This window comes from Morone saxatilis, unplaced genomic scaffold (genome assembly GCF_004916995.1).
Source record: "Morone saxatilis isolate NCDOM2014 unplaced genomic scaffold, NCSU_SB_2.0 Contig12, whole genome shotgun sequence".
Taxonomy (NCBI): Eukaryota; Metazoa; Chordata; class Actinopteri; family Moronidae; genus Morone; species Morone saxatilis.
In genome coordinates, this window is record NW_023339674.1 from 9550551 (window position 1) to 9573298 (window position 22748).

The window sequence follows — 22748 nt, forward strand, 5'->3', positions numbered from 1 at the left end:
GGACTGCTGGAACTAGGTTTGCAGGAGGAGCAGAAGAGAAGAGAGAGCTAAAGGCAGAAGAGAGAGGAGAGATGAAGCTGCTGTACCTGAACAGCATCTGCAGCACAGATTCAACCATGTTGTGGTTTCTGGTGATGACCTGTGCGCTCTGCATAGGAAGACACGCTGCAGCAGGACAGAGAGGTGAGTATTTTGGATTATTTTTGCTTTGGGAAACAAGAGGATGAAACTTGACTGATCTAAAACAATTAGAGTTGACCAAAGTGCTGTTCAAATTAAAGTGCACGGCACATCAGTAGCAAATAAGTACTAAAAACAATTAAGAACAACCAAAATACATTCAGGCTTTTGTATAAACTATTTATATGAATTATTTAACATTGTGAATGTATGTAAATTGACTATTCAATCCAAAATTATAGTGCAGAAATTGTTAAAATTGAGAAGCAGCAAAAGCAAAATGTCAAAGATGCCTAAGAAAATAATAATAATTATAGTTTTGTTAAGAAAATGCGTTTAATTTCGTTAATTTTTCATCAGTATCTCATAATGTATTTGACTTGTTTAGGAGTTCAAGAGCTCAGAGGTGTTTAGGTTTTCTGTGCAAAGCTTTTCAGAGAACCCAACTGCACTTGCACACAATGAGGAAAAACAATCACTGTGAGCTTTCTGTTGTAGAAAAACAACATCTCATTTACCTTCCTATTAGCAGTGAGAGTGATTTATTTCCAGTATCTCTTGTTTCTGCTGTGGAATCCATTCAGTAAACAGAGTTGCTGCTAATGCGAAGACCACATTTCCTGCGCTTCATGCTCAGGAGATTTCTGCCCTCGTACGACTCCTCTGGGGGAAGGGGTGGTCGGTGGGGGGGATGATTGGTCAATTAGTACAAGCGGAGTGTTGCTTCAGGATTTGACCACACCTGAGTATCCCAGAGTATCTAGTCCAGTTGGTTCCCTCTCACCGCTCTCATAGTGCGGGTTTCACCTGATCAGCACCAGACAACAGGCAGACAGTTAGAGACAGGCTGGTGAGCAGGGGAGCAGTTAGCAGCTAAAGAGACAGATGTTTCCCTCTCTGATACGTAATTGTTCATAACTTGTTTCTGCTGCCACAAAATCTGTTATTGCAGATTTAAAGTGAACTTTACTAACTTGAACTAAGTCAACACCACTTCCTTTTAAGCCAAGCAGGCTTCAGAACAAGTCACCGATATTCTCATGAACAAATTAAAAGTGAGCTACTTAAACCTACAAGGAGTTTCTAACTGGTTATGAAGCCTCTATGTGACCCACATAAGCACACAAGACCATCAACAAGAAGATTCTTGATTCCTGAAACGCAACGATAGAAACGCTGCCAGTTTGTCTGCAGGCGCCACCAGAAACAACAAAAAAATGAAAGTTCATTGTTGCTGCTTTAAGAGTCAGGTTAACTCACTACTCCCTAAAGGTTGCTGTGTCTTCTCTCACAGCTGTAGTGTCAAAGAACTCTTAATTTACACATCTATTAAATGTGACACATTGCATTAATGTACACACTCTTTGAACACTGAAATAAAATGGTGGACAGTAAATACAGTGGACTATAGTAAATAAGAAGTGATTTCATACTTTTGTAAAACCATTGAAGTGTTTATTTGTGTATAAATATAATGTGACAGTTAGCACAGTTAGAGAAAAGCCATAAAGTCAGTAAACTGACTGACTGACTGACTGACAATCAGCATCAAAAGTCCAGATCAGCACTTACTATTTTACACTGTAGAAACTCAAAGTCGCCGGCAGACTTTAGTTACTGTAAGCACACAAGCTTTTCTTCCATAAAATCTTGTATCATTCCATATCTGGAAAATCATTCTGCAGCTGCAATCAGAACCTCTCTGTGCTCCAGTGAATGCGTGGGCTGTGGATACAAATGGCCTGCGGTGGCTGAGGAACGTCAGGTATTAGACTTTGGTATTTGACAGGCAGTGGATCATGTTGTACAGGGGGACATTTGTGTTCTCCCCTCCTCCCCCCTCAATGCATGATGTCCATATTTGCCTCCCAGTGAGCTTCTGGAGCAACAGGAAGACTGATGAGCTCAATGAAAAGACAAAACTTTATACCAGTTTGTTTTGTGTGTGTGTACTTGTACTTTACTATTTCTATTTTCTACCATTGATACTTCTACTCCACTACAGTTCACAGCAAAATATTGTACTTTTTATTGCACTATATTTATTTGATACCTATAGTTACATGATCAGATTAATAATACAAAGTATAAAGAAAAAATATATTTCTGGTCCCCGGGGGAAATTCACAAGATATCCAGCAGTATATATACTAAAAATACTTTTACCGGATGCAACATTAAAGTTTAATACAATAAAGTAATGTACATTGTTCTGATTTGGCCATTTACTTTTTGTATTTTAAGTATATTTTGATGCTAATACTTCTACCTACTACAGCTACAAAGTATTTATACACTGTGCTTAAAGATCTGACTTAAAGTCCAGATGAAATGAAAAATGCCCTTTTAACCCTTTAAGATTACATCCCAAGTCATATTGTACCCATATTTAACAATGTATTAGTATACCTGTGGTTGTGTTGTCTATCTCTTGATATTATTGTACTGTTTTCCTTATTTTTTATTTTCAGATGGAGAAATTATTAGTCAGATTAAAATGACGAACCTCGCACTGGCTGAGATTAAAGAGCTTCTGAAACAACAGGTAAAAAAAAGAGAGTGAGCAATGACTAATACGTATCTGTTCATAAAGCTGGTTAGCTACATTTTGTGTATCTAAACATACGTATGTGTGCACACAGACTGGGCTGCTTATAGTATCTTTGTGTCTATGTTTGCAGATAAAATTAAAATAAATTATTCTCCAATGCATTTAGATTTTGAGGATTTTAAATAAACTCCTTTATATTTACACTTTACACCAGAGGGCTCTACTTCTAAAAGCTCCTCAGTCCTCAAAAATGAACAGGGTGAACAAGTCTCCATGTATTAAAATGGTTCATTAGATTCAGTTTAATAATAAAACTTCATCATTTGATTCTATTTTCCAGATAAAAGAGATAGTTTTTCTGAAGAACACCGTAATGGAGTGTGAAGCGTGTGGTGAGTTGAACAGAAACCCTGACCAGCGATTTTGTACTACAATACACACATTGTTCTATTTACATATATTTTGAATTTGAAGTTTAGGTTTTACACTGATGGTGACAGCTAATTTTTATACCTTTCAACACTGTTTTTGAACAGCTCCTTCAATGATTTATGTTTATGACTCTATGTCTTGCCTAGTTTCAGACTTTTAAGATATAAACAATAATACTGAAAAACAATGGAACAATAATGGTTGATCTTCTCTCTCTCCTCAGGGATGGGAGGAATGCAGCCTCGTCCATCCTGTGTGCCCAACCCCTGCCACCCAGGGGTGAAATGTACGGTCACACCTCAGGGTATAAAGTGTGGACACTGTCCTGAAGGCATGGAGGGCAACGGTACCCACTGCACTGATGTGGATGAGGTACGCAGACATATATGTCACTACGGAGGGGATACTAGTAAAATGATTTTAGTTTAAACTTAAAAAATCAGCCTGAGTGGGTATACAGGATCTTTAATATCAAAACTAATTAGATTGTCATTAGTAAACTCCCATATGTTGACCTAAAAGAAAAATGTGTTATTCTTGATGAACGTCTTAATGTGTGTTTCTGTATCTCTGTTGTCAACAGTGTACTGTGATGCCGTGTCACATGGGTGTGCGCTGTATAAACACCTCCCCAGGTTTCCGCTGTGGTTCCTGTCCTGCTGGATACACTGGCCCCCAGGTCCAGGGCGTCGGCCTCGCCTACGCCACCGCCAACAAACAGGTCAGTGTCTGTGAATAATGAACTAGGACTCTATAACACATTTAAATTACAATAATTTTTATATATTACAAAATCGAAAGACTTGTGTTTAGTAGTGGAATTAGGTCTTATAGTCTCCTACAGTAACTGCTCAGCGTTAGTTCTGTCTAAGGAAACTGTCCTATTTCCACTCTGACTAAACCATGAGGACCTTGTATTATCGTGTGTTTATTGAATCAATTTTATCCTTTTCTTCTGTGTTTGGAATCCTTTCTCTAAAGAACAGAAACTCCGTCAGTCAAATTGTTATATGGTCTAGTAGGCTGACTGGTGAGTCACAGCTTATCCCTGTACACCAGACAGTTACAGCGGACAACCAGCTCAATAATTAAATGACGATTCCCACCCTTTGCACAGTGAATTTCAGCTTCTTCCTTCTGAACAGAGGTTTATAGTCCCAAGATGTAGATCAAAGCAGTATAAAAATAGCTGTTCCTGCAGCTATCATTCAGATTAACAAGTTGTAGTAACACATCACAGAGTTTTTCTTGCTTTTACCTTATTTATTCTAGTGGTTTTTATTGGTCTCTCTCTGATTTTGAGAGCCTGGACACTTTTATATTTTATCTTTATCCTGTTTTTATTATGTTTGTCTCTTGTCTAAGTTGTTCGTTGTTTTTATATTTTTGTCAAGAGTAATGCCTTGTCTTGTACAGCAAACCAAATCTACCTATGGGTCCAAATAAAGTAACATTAAACCTTAGAACCTCTAAAACGTATCAAGTCTGAATTAAGGAAAGAATTCAAGACAAATATCATCTCTATTTGAGATTGTTTTTGATAAAACCCGGGGGAGAAGAAAGTCTCCTCTCAGCACCTCATCATGTTTGTCTTTGCTTCTCACCACCTCCTTTCTACATTCCTCAGCAACACCTCCTCACTCTCCTCTGTACATACAGTATGTCAAACAGTGTGCACTGGTCTGCACTGCCCTAATCCTCAATACAGGACTGTCTTCACTCTGCTACACTTAATTTTTTTCTGTCTGTTTGTCCTATCAAGGTGTGCAAAGACATCAATGAGTGTGAAGGCCTCAACAATGGGGGCTGTGTGGTGAACTCAGTCTGCATGAACACTCCTGTGAGTATAAACACTACTTAAGATAAATTACTGACTGTCACCTTTGCAGGAAATCTGCTGCTATAGAGTACCCTGTAGCCCATAAAAACTGACTTCAGTGCATTTGGAGTTTTAAAGTTTTGCAGGATCACATCATGTTACTGAAGTGCTATCTGAGGGACGCAACCATTTCAGGCATTTAGTGGTTGTTAAGCTCCTCAATGGAAAAAAATGAGATTAAATATACAAACTCATTGGTGTGAAAGGCAAAGGCAGCTGTAAAGTAACAGAAACATGAATTAAAGCGACACTATGTAACCTTTCAAAGAAGAAATAACCCAATAATCCTCTTATAAATGAAAAGTTGATAGCTGTTGTTGTTAACTCTGTTTTTAGTTCCCCATTTTTATGACTTTTCTGTACTTTTGCTAATGTTAAACTAAATTTTAGAATAATAACTTCTGTGCCCTTGAAAGTCCCTTTACACTGCAATAACAGCGATCTTGCACGTTAATTGCATGTCACGCTGTGTGTTACCAATTTTGAGCCACACCAGATTATTTGATGAATGTCTGCTGAATTGTTGCTGCTGCAATCTAAAAAGAAAACATTTTGCACCAGAGATCATGTTTTGAAAATGCAGCAAACAAAAACACAGGCTTTAACGGATAGTCCTGTAATGTCAGTCTGTATAACCCAAGTAAAATCCAAGATGATGCACAGTTTCTCCCTTATGCTGCGCAGTACAGTCTTTGGAAGTTCTATCACAGCAATACATACGTAGGAACATAGACTGATGCTCGCCCTTATTAGAGATATGATGGGTCTGTTTACTCTGTGTGTCATTAGGGCTCATTCAGGTGTGGTGCATGTTTGGCGGGCTATGTTGGAGATCAGCGACGTGGCTGTAAGCCGGAGAGAGCCTGTGGGAATGGCCAACCCAACCCCTGCCACGCCAGCGCTGAGTGCATCGTCCACCGAGAGGGTATAATCGAGTGTCAGGTGAATAAATTAAGCTGTCTAGTTCATGTTCTGGGTTTCAAATTCTCAAAAAGAAAGGGGGCTTCAGTAGCTTCTCTGTGCTGAGTTATTCTATTCTAACAGGGACTTAAGACAATGTAAATTAATTTGTGCTAATGATAGGTTGAGATGGTGTAGTATTTATGTGTTACAGCCCCAATTTCTGATATGCATAGGCTACTTTCACATAAAAATCTCAACATAAACAGCTTTAGACACACATTTTTTAAGTCCTTCTAAATTAGATAGCAAGGCATTAAAGCACAGCTTTAAATATAGAATTTACAGAGTCTGTCAAAGCTGCTAAACATATGACAAAGCCGTTTAAATATTTTTGACCCAACTCTTTGAAGTATACAACTCTGAGTATGTGTGCCAGATATTGTGAAATCAAAGGTCTGTTTAAGCACTTACCATCAGCTGATACTATATGCAGTACACAACAGGGCCAAATAAAATAGTCTGTACAGTACATAAAACATTATCTATCCTCATAGTGTGGAGTCGGATGGGCTGGCAACGGCTATCTCTGCGGGCCTGACATTGACATTGATGGTTTCCCCGATGCGAAACTGGACTGTCCTGAGAGTAACTGTAACAAGGTGAGTCTCCTTTAGATTCATATATAAATTAAATATACTGTATATATATATATACAATTTTGAAAAATTGTGACGAAAAGACACAAGCATCATAAGCATAAATGATAACATAAATGATTTAGTCATCTGCAAAGAAAAAAATATATCTTATATAGTTTTTTTTTTAAATATATGCTGTATTTTGTGATACATGGTGAGAAATTGTACCTTATAAAGTTACATTTTGCTCACACTTTGTCAGAAAGGTACTGACTTCAAGGTTTTTTAAGGCTGTAGTTTGGGGTTTAAATTGCATTAGAAAGAACAATCTGACCATCATAAGACACCAAAATTCAAAGCAAAAACTTTTAGTTTAGTTATATATCAACTATACTATATATCAAACACTGTTCACTGAAAGGATCTGATTTTAGTTTTCCCTCTTGTAGTCTGTTTTAACTGGGAGTGTTTTTTCTTTTCAGGATAACTGTCTCACTGTGCCCAACTCTGGTCAAGAAGATGCCGATGGTGATGGGATTGGAGATGCCTGTGATGACGATGCAGATGGGGATGGGATCCCTAACACACAGGTTCATACCTAAAAGACAGTGATGTGATATAAAAATAAATGAATAGCCTGTGTATCTGGGGTTCTCATCTCACTGTCCTTACAGAGACTAAAACTGCTTCTCTACAGGATAACTGTGTGTTGGTGCCCAATGTGGACCAGAGGAACATCGATGAGGACGACTTTGGCGACGCCTGCGACAACTGCCGTGCCGTCAAAAACAACGACCAAAAAGACACGGATGTGGACAAATATGGTGATGAGTGTGATGAAGACATTGATGGGGACGGTTAGTATTCTACATGTTTTTTTTTTTACAGTGATAATACAGTTAGTATTGATGTTTTGAGTTATGAACAGTAGCTGAAATTTTGAGGAATTTGGACCAATATTTGTAAACACTAACATAAGAGAGGCCTGTAATATGAATTATGTTCAGTTGGCGCTTTAAGAGGAAGGCAGATGGGTACGATAAGTTACTTAAACATTCACTGAGGCCCATTTTATTATCAGGAATCCCCAATCACCTGGATAACTGCCAAAGGGTTCCCAACGCTGACCAGAAAGATCGTGATGGAGACAAAGTGGGAGACGCCTGCGACAGCTGTCCTTATGTTCCAAACCCTGACCAGGTCAGAACGCTCCTTTTCTTCTGGTTACAGACGAGTCTTCAACATGTATAAAAAATGTAACTCAAGAGTAATTTTTAAGTCTGGTGAGCTCATACTGTACAGGTTTAACTCTTCCGACCAGTGATTCATGACTAAATATACAACAATTAAAGTTAAGGTTTGAGAAAAAAAGGTATAATTGTGGAGTAACAGTCAAACACTCAACTAATCTGCTTCATCTGGAATGTGTGGTTGTGGTTTTATCAAATTTGAAATTTGAATATAGGCATTCAGTCATTCACAAATTGAAACTTTCCAACTGAGCCCCACCAAAACACAGATACTTACATTGTAAAAAAGGATGAAAATCCCTTGGATAAATAAATAAAAATTAATACCTTTTTCAGGGGCTAAAGTGCACGAAAAAGCTTAAAAATCAACTTAACAATAGAAAGACTTTTTTGCCAACCTATAATGGTTCAGCTCATCACCTTGCTGCAGTGATGCAGAAGTCATGCACTCCAAGTTTCATATTCAAAAAATGTATCTTTCTCAGACGGATGTGGACAACGACTTGATTGGAGACCCCTGCGACACCAACAAGGACAGGTACTGTGTGACCTCATAGATCACATCACATATATTTATTCTTAACCATCTGTGTAACAAGTTAGTGTAATGTGCTTGTGCCAGTAAAAGTCTCTCTTGTCCAGTGATGGTGATGGTCACCAAGACTCTCGGGACAACTGTCCAGCCGTCATCAACAGTTCCCAGCTGGACACCGACAAGGACGGCAAGGGAGACGAGTGCGATGATGACGATGATAACGACGGCATCCCAGACTTGCTACCACCTGGTCCTGATAACTGCCGTCTGATCCCCAACCCTCTGCAGGAGGACTCTAACGGTGGGTTGTACCCCTGAATGACTTCAGTAGAAATTATTTTAATTTCTCTTACAAGTTTTGTTCTTAACGACTCTTTACGACTCCTAATCTTCTCAGGTGATGGCGTGGGTAATGTATGCGAGAGGGATTTCGACAACGACACGATCATCGACACCATCGATGTTTGTCCAGAAAACGCTGAGGTCACCCTAACCGACTTCAGGGAGTACCAGACCGTCGTTTTAGATCCGGAGGGAGACGCACAGATCGACCCCAACTGGGTGGTGCTGAACCAGGTTAAGTGACTTGTTTGTTCCTGTTCTGTCTTTGTCCCACAATACTACAATCAATCGATCAATCAATCAGATTACATTTCTCTTAAATTCATTGTTTTGTTTGTGCAGGGAAGAGAGATTGTCCAGACTATGAACAGTGATCCTGGCTTGGCTGTTGGTAAGAGCATCAATATGCTGTTTTAAAGGAATAGTTAGACATTTAAAGGACCAGCATGTAAGATTTAGTGGCATCTAGCGCTGCAGTTGCAGATCACAACCTCCTTGCCTAACCATCACATTCGTCACCCACAGCTCATTCTAAGTTAATAAAAACACAATGATTCTTATTTTCAGGTGATTATTTGTGTATGAAAACATACCTATGAATATTATATTTGATTTCTGCAAATAGATCTTTCTAAATGTTACACACTGGACCTTCAGTGCTTTTCCATTATCTCTGTTGCTGAGAGTTACATGAGAAGATTGACGCCACTAAGTTATAGAGCACTCGTGTTCACATCCACAAAACCTCAGTGGGAAAATAGCAGGATACAAAACAATCTATAAAACTGCAATCCAGAGAGTACTTGGACACTGGAACTCCCTTTAATGTTGTTAGCAACATTTCAACCAACTGCAGGTCTTCCTCAGACAGATACCCACAGGAAGGAAACGAGAGATATGTACAGCAAAAATATTGATTGGAAGTTTGTGCTTCTTCTTTGAAATATATTTGTATGTCAGTTTACATTCATGTGTTTGATTTTCCTTGTAACAAGAATCTCTAGACAAACATGAATGTGATTAGATGATTATGATGATCTTCCTGTGGGTATTTACCTGAGGACAACCTGTAGTTGGTCGAAACATCACTAGTGAAATTCTTGTACCTGATTCTTTCCAAAAGTAACAAAATCTGCCTGCCAGCACCTCTAAAGCTAAATTAAGATGTTTGCTAGCTGTTTCTCCATGTCCAGTTTTTATGCTTAACTAAGCCAGCTGGCAGTAGCATATTTATTCATAGCTCAGCAAGCAAATATGTGTATTCTTCAAAACGTCTGGCTATTTAAATGAAAATCTTAAAGTGCTTTACAGTATCATGAGTGTATCTGTTTTAAATGGGTCCTTGAAACTTTGGGATTTGTAACTAAATGCTGTAGCATCTTATGCAGGCAACTGGTTATTAGCCAGATGTATCTGAGTCTTAAATGCTGACAATTACTAGAGGTTATTCTATGTTTGTAATAAATTAGAAGCAAAGTACACATGGTTTGTTATAATTGCAGGACAAAGTTAAGATTATTATGGGTACATCTTTTTTCCAGCTTTAAAGTTTTCTTCACAAACAGGAAATGTTTATTTGATAGGGAGGATGGGTGTTCTGGCTCTCCATCTAAGGCCTTTTTCTAACCTGTTCCACTTAAAATGAATTCAACATTGTACTTTAAAACAGCACTTCTTGGTCCTTTAAGACATCCAGTGACACCCGTGTGCAACAATGTCTCCACCAGGTTACACTGCTTTCAGTGGTGTGGATTTTGAAGGGACGTTTCATGTAAACACGGTAACGGACGACGACTACGCAGGATTCATCTTCGGGTACCAGGACAGCTCCAGTTTCTACGTGGTGATGTGGAAGCAGGTGGAACAGATCTACTGGCAGGCAAACCCGTTCAGAGCCGTGGCAGAACCAGGCATCCAACTGAAGGTAGTCTAAAAATTATATATTCACATTTAAGATTGTTAGCTGGTCCTCCTAAGCCATTAATAAGAACAAGCTTTGGGTTACCAGAGTGGACACCCTGCCAGACTTCTTGTCATTTGTGGTTTTTAAAAAGGCTGTCAAGTCGAACACGGGTCCAGGTGAAAACCTGAGGAACGCCCTGTGGCACACCGGCGACACGAGTGACCAGGTCAAACTCCTGTGGAAAGATGCTCGCAATGTTGGCTGGAAGGACAAGACTTCTTACCGCTGGTTCCTCCAACACCGACCTGCTGATGGCTACATCAGGTACTGACCGAGTTAGAGGTCAATTTCCTCTCTGTGAGTTCTTGTCATGTTTAGCCTAGCTTAGCACAAAGACTGGAGGGTTGTAGAAACTGCTAAAAGCTCCACCAAAAGAGGAGAAATACTCACTCCTACTGCTTCTAACCTGTCTTATGAACAAACCTACGGATCATGAATCCATCCTTTGCTGTGTGTTGTTAACCTACCTGCTCTCTGTTGGTGTGCAGAGTTCGTTTCTACGAGGGTCCTCAGATGGTGGCGGACACAGGCGTCATCATCGACACCACAATGAGAGGAGGTCGTCTAGGAGTCTTCTGCTTCTCCCAGGAGAACATCATCTGGGCCAACCTGCGTTATCGCTGCAACGGTGAGTCAGGTTTCCGTTTGAGAGACAGGACTGTGGCCACAAACAATTTGTTTTCAGACTTAACGCTATTATTAATCTCTTCTAATTACTAAATAAAAGAAGATTTTAGTTAAGCCTACATATGTATTTTGTTGTCTGATGTCTGTTGTTTCTCTCTCTCCAGACACTCTTCCCGAGGACTTTGACACCTACAGAGCCCAGCAGGTCCGGCTGGCGGTCTGACAAGCCAAAGGGAATTCTAGGGAACACTTTCCAACGCACAACTAGGCTCAGAAATAAAATCATCACATTGCAAACATTTATGAAAATGCTGAAATCTCCCCACGTTTAACATAAAAACTGATCGACTGCGACAGAAGAGGAAACTCCAAAGCAGTAAAAACGTATATAATAATATAAATAATAATAATAATAATAATATGATGCAAACTGTGTAATTGTGCCAAAAAATAATTTAGCTATATTGTCTACTGTATATTTACATTTCAATTTATACTTTTGAAAGAAGAACTATTGCAAAGATTTAACTGTTACTAATGAATAAATGTGGATTTTGGTAAATGATGTGCACTATCTGGATGAATTTAAACTCTGCTGGTGTGACGTGACCATTTACTATATGTTCATATAGAGGACTGTGCGTATTAAAAAATACTCATTCTAGTGTCTCACCAATAATAATAGAATATTAGCTTATCAGCAATGAAGAAATGTTTCTTATTAATGGGCTCAAGTGCAGGAAAATTATCTAATTTCTAAATCTAATTCTTCTAAACTTTCCCCAAAAAAACAACCAGAGACTGAGAATAATATATTTTTGTCATGTAAAGCATCTTTAAATATCTAGAAAATCATTCTATATACGAAACGTATTAATAGTGAAGCCCTATCGTACAGTAGCTACACTGCAAACAAGGTCAAACATTTGATTTTAAGTAACAGACGTGACTTTTTTCAAACTCAACAGCTTTTAGTGGAAATCAACATTCTGAACATTTCACAAGCATGCACATATCCAAAATAATCTTTTAAATTTTGCATTTGGAAATACAGATTACAAAATAGAAACGATAGCAAAGACAATATACAACAGGATTGAAACACCATGCATGTCCACAGCAACACGCTGTGGATGTTGTAAAATGACATCGGACAGTTTTTTAATCAGCATATTCTGCAAATCAAGACTATGTGCAGAGAAAAATCTGTCTTCCACATTCAATTTAATTGACATTTTTCTTTCATCTTATAAACAAATGGTCACATAAGGAGAATCACATGGCAACAAATAAATAGCTACAGATCTTTTACTACGACTTACAGGACAACAGTGATATAATGCTATTCTCACTATAAGCTTTAAGTGGAACTTGAACTGTTTTTTTCCAGAGAGAGCTGTAGAGTCATTTAGAAAACCCTGTGTTATTAAAGGGAGATTTTAATTTATGACCTAAAACACTCTGGAAACAAGCAGTAAAGACCGAGCAGCAACTCTTTCCTTTGATCCTGGGACAGAGGATACACCTTTAAACACAGGACTCCTGTTCACTCGTCTGCTTGTTCAGTTTGGGACAAGATTTAGCTTTCATTGCTTTTTAACAGCAACATAAATGACTGTGCTAACAAGTAATGCAAGTAAGTAGTGTCTCAGACTAAAGACAAGCAGATGAGTTAAAACAAAATAGTTTACAAGATGTAGAAAATATATTTTGAGGTGATTTGTTTATCTTGTTTGGAAAAAGTTTGCTTTCCATGTTTCAGTGTTTAGCCTCAAGACTGAGCAAATGTTTGAGAAATTAGTGACTCAAAATGCAAAATTCATGTTCTACACGTGAGACGTTAATGTTTTCCCACCAAGAAAGCATCTGGCAAAGACACAACCTCAAACCCTGCTGAACAAAGTTTACGTTTTTTACCCTAATAACTGCATTTCCTTCACTTTAATCAAAGGTGTATATTAGCTGCCTAACTTGAGGTCAAATCTTTACCTGTGTTAGTGTTGCTGTTAGCTAACCTTGTAAGAAAACATGTGACAAATTAAAAAAGGCATCTTAATACCTTTATCACGTATGTTGGAACATTATTCTTTGACTTCTAACTTGGAGAAAGCGCACCAGAAGTGCAGACCAGCGTGAACAACTCTTCTCCACTACAACAGGCGACATCTCAAATGTTTCTTTACTTTTTTGCCTGCAGGTAGATGTTTTTAGCAGCCGGAAACATTTGAAAAATAAAGCATGTTGTACTGGAGAGATTCCTCACGTCCAAAACAATGAAACCTGCATTTTAGAGTTCCAGCTAATTTCATGAAGTGAGACTGTGTTGCAGCACCGTACAGTACTCTGGGAGTGGCAGCATGTGTAGTCAAAGTAATGATGCAGACTGCGTCACTTGAGTATTATTGAGGTTGCAACTAACTACTAAGGCCAATCTGCGAGAACTGTGACTCCCTCAAACGTGATGAGATTTTCATGTGTGTGTGTGTGTGTGTGTGTGGGGGAAATAACCAACAAAGAAATACATTCGGAGTGCCGTTCCCTTCCAACACGAGAGCACAAGCTGCACTGGAGTAAGCCCTTTCTAGTTTTGCATCCCCTAAAATATTCACAGATAAAAAAACAAGACAAGCCAAAATATAGTTTACAAAGGAAAATAGAGAATTCATCTTTTCTTTGACATGAAAATATCTCCGGAGTTTACATCTGGAGTGAAACAGTCAGCATTCACATCGGGCAGAACAGTCCCTGCTCAAAAGCTAGGAAGTCACAAATAAAGTGCGAAGCAACTAGTGAACTAAACATTGCACAAGAACAGAAAGAAAAAAAAAAACACACAGAGTTACACTTTACTCAGTCCAAAACCTGACATGATAGGCAACAACAACATAAAACAACCGTATCTGATGTCTTAAAACACACTCCAGTATAGCTAGATCAAACTGTAAATAACATGGGATAAGAATGTCTATCATGTCATGCAGTTGACTGCGTAACGCAGAAGCTTCAAAGGACTCAAGTCCACATTATGCAAACGATGCACGTGCCGATCTGCAATCTCTTTCAAGACAGAACCTGCTTCAGTTTTCTCAATAAAAGCCAAGAGGTTGTGCTGATGGAGGCGAGGGGGCCGGATCGACTTGGGTGGGGGGGGTTTCTTTCAGCACGAGAATCGACTGTTTACACTCGTACGCGGTGAGATGCTACAGTAGGAAGAAAAGAGAGCGAAAAACAAGCAACAGTCTGATTCCCCCAGAGGAGAAAAGAGTGACGACTGCAGAGCAGAGAGAGACAGAGAGAGAAAGAGAGAGAGAGAGAAGAGTCTGGTCCGACTGTGATGGGACCAAAATCTCCAAAACTTCAGGTAATTTGGCAAAAAACCAACAACTAGGAAACTGCGACAGAAAATACATTCTCTTATCATTCGTGAAGTAGCATTATACAGAGATGGAGGTAACAGAGTCACTTAACAGGAAACTGAGTCAACTGTTGCACAGGAGAAACCCATACATGCATCCCTTTTAGACTTTGTGGTAGCGTTATGTTACACAAATCAAACCTGCAGAGCTATAGAAGGCCTTCGTTTAGAGGTTTTGACTGTCGGTTTAGTCATGCATTTTGTTTCAGCTATAGCGTATATGTACAAGGTCAGTGCGAAGGACGAGTATTCAGCAGGATGACAGGAAGGAAAGTGACAAGAAAGCTCAAAGTCACTGCGGGCAATGAGACAGTGACGTTTGGCTAAAAACACATGGATTATCTTTTTAGGAATAAATATACATTTATTTCAGTGACTTAAAGGAAAAATCCAACTTAATATAAATAAAAACAGCTTCTGGTAAAGTGTCATTTCTAGGCCTTTTTTTTTGTAGTGGTTTATTTTTCTTTCTCCTATGGCCCACGACAACTGTCCAGATATTTAAAGCGAGTACAGTAAAATGTTTCATCGATCTAAAACATCAACAGTGAGCTAGTTTTGGCGTCGGTTTCCTTTAGGGTTAGAGAGAAAAAGGTTTCTTTTCTAGACAACAGTCACGCAGGAAGAGAGGAATTGAGGAAGTAGAATATCTGACAGGGTTCACAAAGAAAATAAATGTTACATCATTTCAAATAGAAAGCTGGATTTATGCTTTTCCGTTGAGATGTTTAGCTGAAGTGGAAATAGATAGATATATATATGTATATTTTATTTGTACAGTTTCACTCGTTGATTGTCATAGCACCACCGCAACGCTCGCTGGACGTCCTGCACTCGTTATATATACGTATAAACTAGTCAAGTGTACATTTTTCTTTCATTTTCTAATACAGAGCAATGATGTAAAGCTTCATCTTAAAAAACAGCCGTATAGTCAAATGTCTCTTTCATGCTTTAAGATGTTTCATGTTGGTTTTGTGATGATTTTCTGATGTTTTTTTAATGTGAAGCAAAAGATTATAGGAATAAAGTTTACTCTTAATTACATTATCTTTTAATATTTGCTTTTACAGAGTAATAATACCGGCTGTGAGGACTGTGATGTGTACTGTAAATGACTCCGATAGATCACAATAGCTTTCTTCTAGTGTTATTGAAAAGGAGAATATTGAGCCTTTCTTTAAATCACTCAAAGCTGTGTTCACTATCAACAATCTGACCACTAACACCTCTTTCTTTACCTCAGTGGCTCTAATGTGTACATTACTTTTTTTTATTTATTTGGTGGTACAAAGCCTCCATTACAACACCATGTAGAAGAATAAATCCAGCTTCACTCCTGTTAAACAATAATACATCAGCAGTGGATTTTTCCTTTAAGGGTCGTTCTTTGTTTTGTGTCATTTGCATAGGAATCACCGATCTGTTGAAGGCAAACAAAACCTTTGATGGAGAATTAAAGCAGACAATAAACACTCCAACTGAAACAAATTGTACAACTGTAGAGGTGTGCAGTTAAACAAACGTGATTCCTTTTCTGGAGGAGGAGGGGGGTGGGGGTTGTAGGGGTTGGAAAGTCTTCCCAACAGCGCTTTCAGGTGAGTAAATGATTAGCACGTCTGTACATGAACATTACAATATACCAAACATGATCCCACGGACCTACACACACACCTCTCAGGGAAACTCTGACAAAAGGCCAATGCACATTGAAATCTGAAGTGATTTGACGTAATTTGTTCTACACATTTTGGCAAAAGAGGATGTGTCATGGATGTAGTTAGAGATGATATCGATATATATATATATATATATATATATATTTTCAGATGAAACTTGTGTAAACATTTTCCGGTTAAAAAGGTGGCGTAAACAATTTTAGACTCTACTACTTCCCTGATTGTTTTTGTTGTGACCATTTTTGTTTGTTTGTAACACTGAATGGAACAGGGCCGAGCTGCTGTCGGAAAATTGCATACAATACTTAATATATATATAAATACACTTGTGTTCTCTCTTCTGTGTAAGCAGAACCTTTATATGCCCAAATGTACTCCCTCCAGTTTACTAAATGTAGTAAACACATAAAAAATATCCGTATATTCACAAATTACGAGCTTGCATCTTATGAAAATCCATGTTCTTTCTGTGGTACTTCCTCTTATCGATGACCTCTGTGGCAAAAGTCATTAGCGTTTTTGTTAGAGCTTCCCTGTCAAGGAGCAAAAAGCCTCCCCATAATTGCACTCCTTCTCACTTCAAACCTATTCCTTTTGATATTTTTTTTCGTTTTGTTTTTTAGCTCCACTTTAAAAAACATCAACAATTTTGGCTATAAACTGTACCGATACAAAATACAGTACATTGATTTGTCAAACCTTACACAACATAACCACAAATATCACTGACCAAAAGTTAAGTTCCTCTCAAATACAAGAAAATGTTACAGTAAGTTACGAAAATACGTTGTCACATTAGACACTTAAGTAGAACAGTAGAATACTCATGTAAGGCAAAATCAGGTGATTTCACAGTGACGACTTAAAAAGATTTTAAGATTTTTAGTGTTTAAAAACAGACGTCTTCCTTCGCTGAGAAGAAGTTCAGTCTGGATATATATATTGGCTTTTCACTGGCAGAAAATTAATTTGGACGTGTTTTCTTGCTTTCTAGTTAAATAGAAATACCTGATGATTTTCTCAGAAAAAGTTAATTCAAGTGGCGTAAAACCAACCCATTTCTGGAGCACGCAGCATTATCTGGAGCTGTGCTAAAAACTATAATATTTATGATTTGACCGTTGGGCTGCAGCATGGCAACGTCTACCACGTCCTACATCAGAGAATGGCACATCGAACACCAAAGAGCAACTATGGGGAGGTTTCGCACTCCTTCATTAACCAAGTAGCTTAACAAACACATATATAAATATGTTAGTAATTAATAAATAGACACAAATTACATCAGTGCAATTTTACACTATGCCTACAGAGAGCATTTTGGCATCAAATTTAAATTATGAAATGGAATATAAAATCTTTAACTAAATAAATAAATAGAACATATAAATACATAAAGCATCAAAACATACAGTACATGATGAAAATAACATTTGGTTGTAAAAATAAAGCTTTGAGTGTGAAATAGAAAGCCGTTACGGCATGATGGGAAAACCGATTCATTTGATTGCAGGGTACAAGCAAAACCGGCTGTGGTGTGTGAATATATATATATATATATATATATTATTTTTTTGTTTGTTTTTTAACACTGCCGTTATAACGGGTACGGTTTAGCCCAATGTCCTAGCAGCTTCCTGCTACGAGCAAATATCAACAAAATGAATATTAAAGTGGATATGAAAAGAAAAAAAAAATTAAATAAAAGTAAAATGTGCGTTTTTGGAATATATGTGGCATGTAATGGTACACTGTAAACACAGCAGGCTAGCAAAAGCGCTGAGCGACCAATTTCATTCAAAACGACAGCGAGGCCATTCCCCTGCAAGCCACTGGATGTCTTTTTCCCTGTTGTCTTTTGGTGGCGCATCGTTTCAAAGGGCTTCACGGAATCGAGGGCGAGGTCGGACAGCTGGACGGCCATGCAACGAGGGAGAGGGTTCATCCTGCCCTTTGTTTCTCTCCATTCACAAGTGTGTTTTTTTTTTCTCTTCTTGTTCTCGGCCACAGTCAGCTTCTTACGTTACAGCCTGTCCATCCTGAACGTGTCCTCGGTGGCGGGGTCTGCCAGCACCATGTCGGGGTCATTGAGCATGTGCAGTCCGTCCAGGGTGAGCGGGTCGATCTTCAGCTCATCCAGGGGAAACTGAGAGTCTGCGTCGAAGCTGACGTCACCAACACCCGCCAGAGAGTTGGTCAGCTCTTTGGAGAGGCTCGGCGGAGACTCCCCTGTGACTGAGATACGTGACATCAGAGAAACAAGTGGGTACTGACATCTGAGAGAGACGGGGCCGCGTCGACAAGTATCATGTGAACACGTTTACACAGCTTCAGATTAAATTTAAAGAGGTATTCTGCATTTTGTAACTGGAAACAGTTCCTCGTATAGTATACTGAGTTTGAAACATTATCCAGAATATTTTTATCAAGCTGCTATTTTACAATATTATTTAATTTATAGCAATAAAAAAAAAAATACAAATAATTATTAATACACACAATCAAAAAGAATAAATCTCCTTAAAAACAAGATTATTTCCAGTTTAAAGAATTACTAAATCCTGTGAAACAGAAAGCAGAGTGCTGTTTGTGTGTCCTGTAAAAACAGGGAGCTTTATATTAGCCAATAGTGCTGTGAGCTATCGTCAGCAGCAAGCACGGCCAGATGTGGGAACACAATCTCCGAGACCAACGGTGCCAGTTTGACACAGCACCAAGGTGGTTTTGTTGCCAGGCTGAATCAGTTCGGTTAGCTGCACGGCTGACAGTTAGAGGTTTGTTACTTAGCAATCTCTCCATCAGGAAACGACCTGTAACGTTGTTCCCTGTCGGCCTCTGAGGCTGATCGATCCTGGTGCTGTCCGGCTGCTGAGCCCGGTTCTACTAACGGACTAACAGATACAGTTAGCAGCAGTTAATTAACAGTGAGCTACTTTAGTAAGTAGTTTAAGTTTTCTGTCCATCAGAATCACGAGAGAGTTGAAGCTGAACAGTTAGAGGACATCAGAGGGAACCAGAAAATATAAAATGAGGAAATCGGTAAATGAAGTTAATAATAAGTTGTGTTTTTGTACATTATTCAGGGTCATAAGTGAGAAAGCGTTTCATGGACACAGTAAGTACACGGCCCCAAGTGCAGGATGAGTCACCAACAAGTCTTTATCATTTTATCAACTTAGTTTTCTTTTTGTAACATCCAGCTATCGATTCTTCACTTATCAACGTGAACTGAACACAGCAACTTCGACTAAAAATAGATCCAGTGGGGCATCAATCACAGATGGATCGATAATCAAACAGGAATATAGAGACTGCACAGGAAACCATGAGTGGGCACAATAACAGTTAATACGTTGGACCAGAGGGCTGTACTCCGAGGTAACTGGCTTATCCAGGTAACATCAGGAGGAACTGTGACGTCAGGTGTAACTTTCAGAGGCTTACTGCGGAGGGCGAGGTTGTTAAGAGACCGTCTGAGTCCTCTAGTTTACCACGACGACGATCTCTATGAAAGATATTCTCATCTGAGGGGATTCAGTATCTCTGCCAGCTTCTAGGGCCAGAACGCATTTGTTATGTTTACATTTAAATGACAGAAGGATCAAAGAGGCTTTTTTATCTTTTTTATTGGTTCTCTCTCTCTCTCTCTCTCTCTCTATATATATATATATAATGCTTTATTACAGAGGAATCCAGAGGGTGATTGGTGGGACTGAGGGTACACTTATTCTAACAATAGCATTACACTCATACAGATAGACCTTCAGCCTGAAGGAGCGAGGATGAAGAGGAGATTTTAATTCAGGGTTCTTAGCATAGAGCAGTTTTAAACTCATATGATATTAAATTCAACACATATTTCCTCCCGGATAACTGTTCAGTATCACTTTTTTGCTTTAAACCCTGTTAATTATTTAACGGGTCAAATTCTGAGGTATTCCTTTCATTAATTTACCGCTTTAATCTTGTACAGTCTAGACCTGCTCTATCGGAAAAGTGTCCTGAGATAACTGAATTTACTCACTTACGAATGCGCTGCCAACAAACCTCTTTGTCCTTATTGGCACCTACTACAGTGAGATTAGTTTGTCAGCTTTTTTTTTTTCCACTTCTCATATCCTGATATTATCACTGTGCATTCTTCTGGGGACAAATATGGAGCACAAGCCATTATTAAAAGTGTTTTTATGTGAACACGCACAACCTCAGATTAAGTTGACTCAACTAACTAATCACTGTCGTAGTATTGTTTAACACCAGTGTAGGCGATCAGAGTTCATCAACCTGGACTTCCCTTGACAACCCTGAGTTAAATCTGAGTAGGTTCAACCCTCTGAAGTCTTTCTGTAACCTGTGATGGATGTTTACAACTAAAAGGTTTGAGCTGTATCTTTTACTGTTTAACTTTGATTTGTCTTCCCAAAAAAAAACTCTGGGGCTTTGTTTTCAACCTGTGTGACCGTCTGACCGCTCGAGTTTGTTGCACCATCGGACGTATTTGTAGCAACGTCGACGCACTCAGAGATCTCAAGTGTAATGTTACTGTAATCAAATCTTGCACTCAACTATAAATACATTCCTACACATGTATTTAGTATAACTACTGCAACACTTAGACAGAGGATACTTTTGCTTTAAGTCACGGAACATAAAACCAACAAGAGAAAATTACAGATAGCTTTGCTTCTGTGCTTCTGCTTGAAGAAGAAGAGGGTAGAGGCTAATTTCAACCTGAGAAAGTAGTTAAACTCTGTAAGTATCTGTGTGAAAACGTATACAAACCCCAACAACGTGTACGGTGCAGCTGAAGCCAAGGTATGTGGAACGTAGCTTGATGTGTACCTGCCACAAGCAAATAAGTAAAACAGGGTAAAAGTGTATCATCCGCTGGTCTCGAGGTGTGACTACCTGTTAGGATGATGTTGGGTATGTTGCCGTGGTTACTGTAGCTGAGTTGCTGCGAGTCCTGTAGGCTGCTCCCGCTGAGGCCCATCATGGCTGCCTGTGTGTAGTTGAGGGTGGAGCACTGGTTGTAAAGGCTGGTGGAGCTGATGGGGTTCTCGATCATGTTGAACTGCTCCAGCTTAAAAAGAAAAATGTTTCAGATTGTAACCGAGAATAAAGTCAGGGACTATCTGAAGAAAACAGTTCTGCTCAACGTTAGTGCGTTCTGTGTCACCTGGTGAGAGAGGGCATTGGTCTGCCTCAGCGCCAACTGCTGATCATAAAAGGAGTCACCGAATATACTGCCCACCACGGGGATGTGCTGAAGGAAAGAGAAGCAAGCCACACAGTTCAGAACAAATGTCAACAAGGCAGCTAAAGTCTTAAAACGCAATAATAAAATAAGCCAGAAAGGCAAGTTATCCGGCCCACAAGCAGACGTTTCAGCGAACAGATAACACAAGCAAAACACAAAGTCACACAGCTGTCGGACTGAGCAGCGACCAAAGCAAATGGTTGTCATGAGTAGGGCTGTGGCGGTTCAGAGACAAAAAGAGCAGCTTTAGAAAACAACTTTAGAACGATGGAAAAGTTATATTTTTAATTAAATTTAACTTACACACAAAAGATTTTAAAGTATGATCGTGGTTGTTTGTCTGTGGACAAGACACGACAGTGCAGCCCTGTTCACTACGACACAAACACAAGCCAACTTGTTAAAAAGGGAAATTCTGGTATTTGTCAACCCGAGTGTTATTCTGATACGTGTATATCCATTTTGACTTGTGGTCATGGTAACACTTAACTCACCCACCTCCGATGTTGAGAAACACTGACTCCAGCAATAATCTTCCAACAGCTTCAACTGAACAGAAATCATCTCAAAAAGCAACTGTTGTACTGAACTGCAGAGGGTAGTGAACTCAGCAGTACCAGGGCTTCAGACTGCCACCATTTCTGGAGACAACGCTACTAAATTGTATCACTAGAAGCACCAATACGCCCCCCGCATCTTTGTTTTGTTTTAAAAATCATCATTATAAATCATTATAAACCAGAAGTGAAGCAATAATTGGTGTGTGTGTGTGTTAGTGGTTTAACAGAACCTAATTGATCTGTGTGGACCCCCCTCCCCTCCCAATTAGTAACTCATTGTAGAATTCAACCATCAGTGTAAAATAGGCTACAGCTTTACTGCGGCTGTTACTTTTTAAATGAACAACTCCCTAAATCTCTACGCATAGTTGCAGTGAAATGCATTTTCAGTGGTGTAACTGGGTAGCGTAGATTATAGGATGGTGGTGTAACCGATCAAAATCACAGACACTGAGTGAGACTACAGAGTGTCGTATTATTAGATAGTGAAACTGTGTAATTGTAATCTATTAAATATATATACACACACACACA

At 39.0% G+C, this 22748-nt stretch overlaps 2 protein-coding genes across 2 annotated transcripts in view; one reads left to right on the plus strand and one right to left on the minus strand.

Moving 5' to 3' along the window:
• comp (cartilage oligomeric matrix protein) lies at nt 1-14112 on the plus strand. The gene is made up of 19 exons (XM_035654156.1): nt 1-183; nt 2652-2725; nt 3072-3123; nt 3387-3535; nt 3747-3884; nt 4926-5003; nt 5832-5984; nt 6500-6604; nt 7066-7173; nt 7281-7440; nt 7665-7783; nt 8319-8371; nt 8476-8669; nt 8766-8944; nt 9053-9101; nt 10438-10634; nt 10765-10937; nt 11162-11301; nt 11465-14112. Exons 1-19 carry the CDS (start codon nt 72-74, stop codon nt 11521-11523), a joined length of 2292 nt encoding a protein of 763 aa, XP_035510049.1. The 5' UTR covers nt 1-71; the 3' UTR covers nt 11524-14112.
• A 20-nt stretch (nt 14113-14132) lies between these two features.
• Nucleotides 14133-22748, minus strand: part of crtc1b (CREB regulated transcription coactivator 1b) — a 20110-nt gene continuing 11494 nt past the window's right edge. The window contains 3 exon segments of the mRNA XM_035653610.1: nt 14133-18629; nt 21303-21477; nt 21574-21660. Coding sequence (XP_035509503.1) covers nt 18418-18629; nt 21303-21477; nt 21574-21660 — 474 coding nt within the window. The 3' untranslated portion in view covers nt 14133-18417.

Bases quoted from the DNA above. Each gene is read 5' to 3' on its own strand.
- comp (XM_035654156.1), top strand. From the start codon at position 72: ATGAAGCTGCTGTACCTGAACAGCATCTGCAGCACAGATTCAACCATG. The intron at 7,174-7,280 runs GTTCATACCTAA...GCTTCTCTACAG, and splicing joins ATGGGATCCCTAACACACAG to GATAACTGTGTGTTGGTGCC. The intron at 11,302-11,464 runs GTGAGTCAGGTT...CTCTCTCTCCAG, and splicing joins CCTGCGTTATCGCTGCAACG to ACACTCTTCCCGAGGACTTT.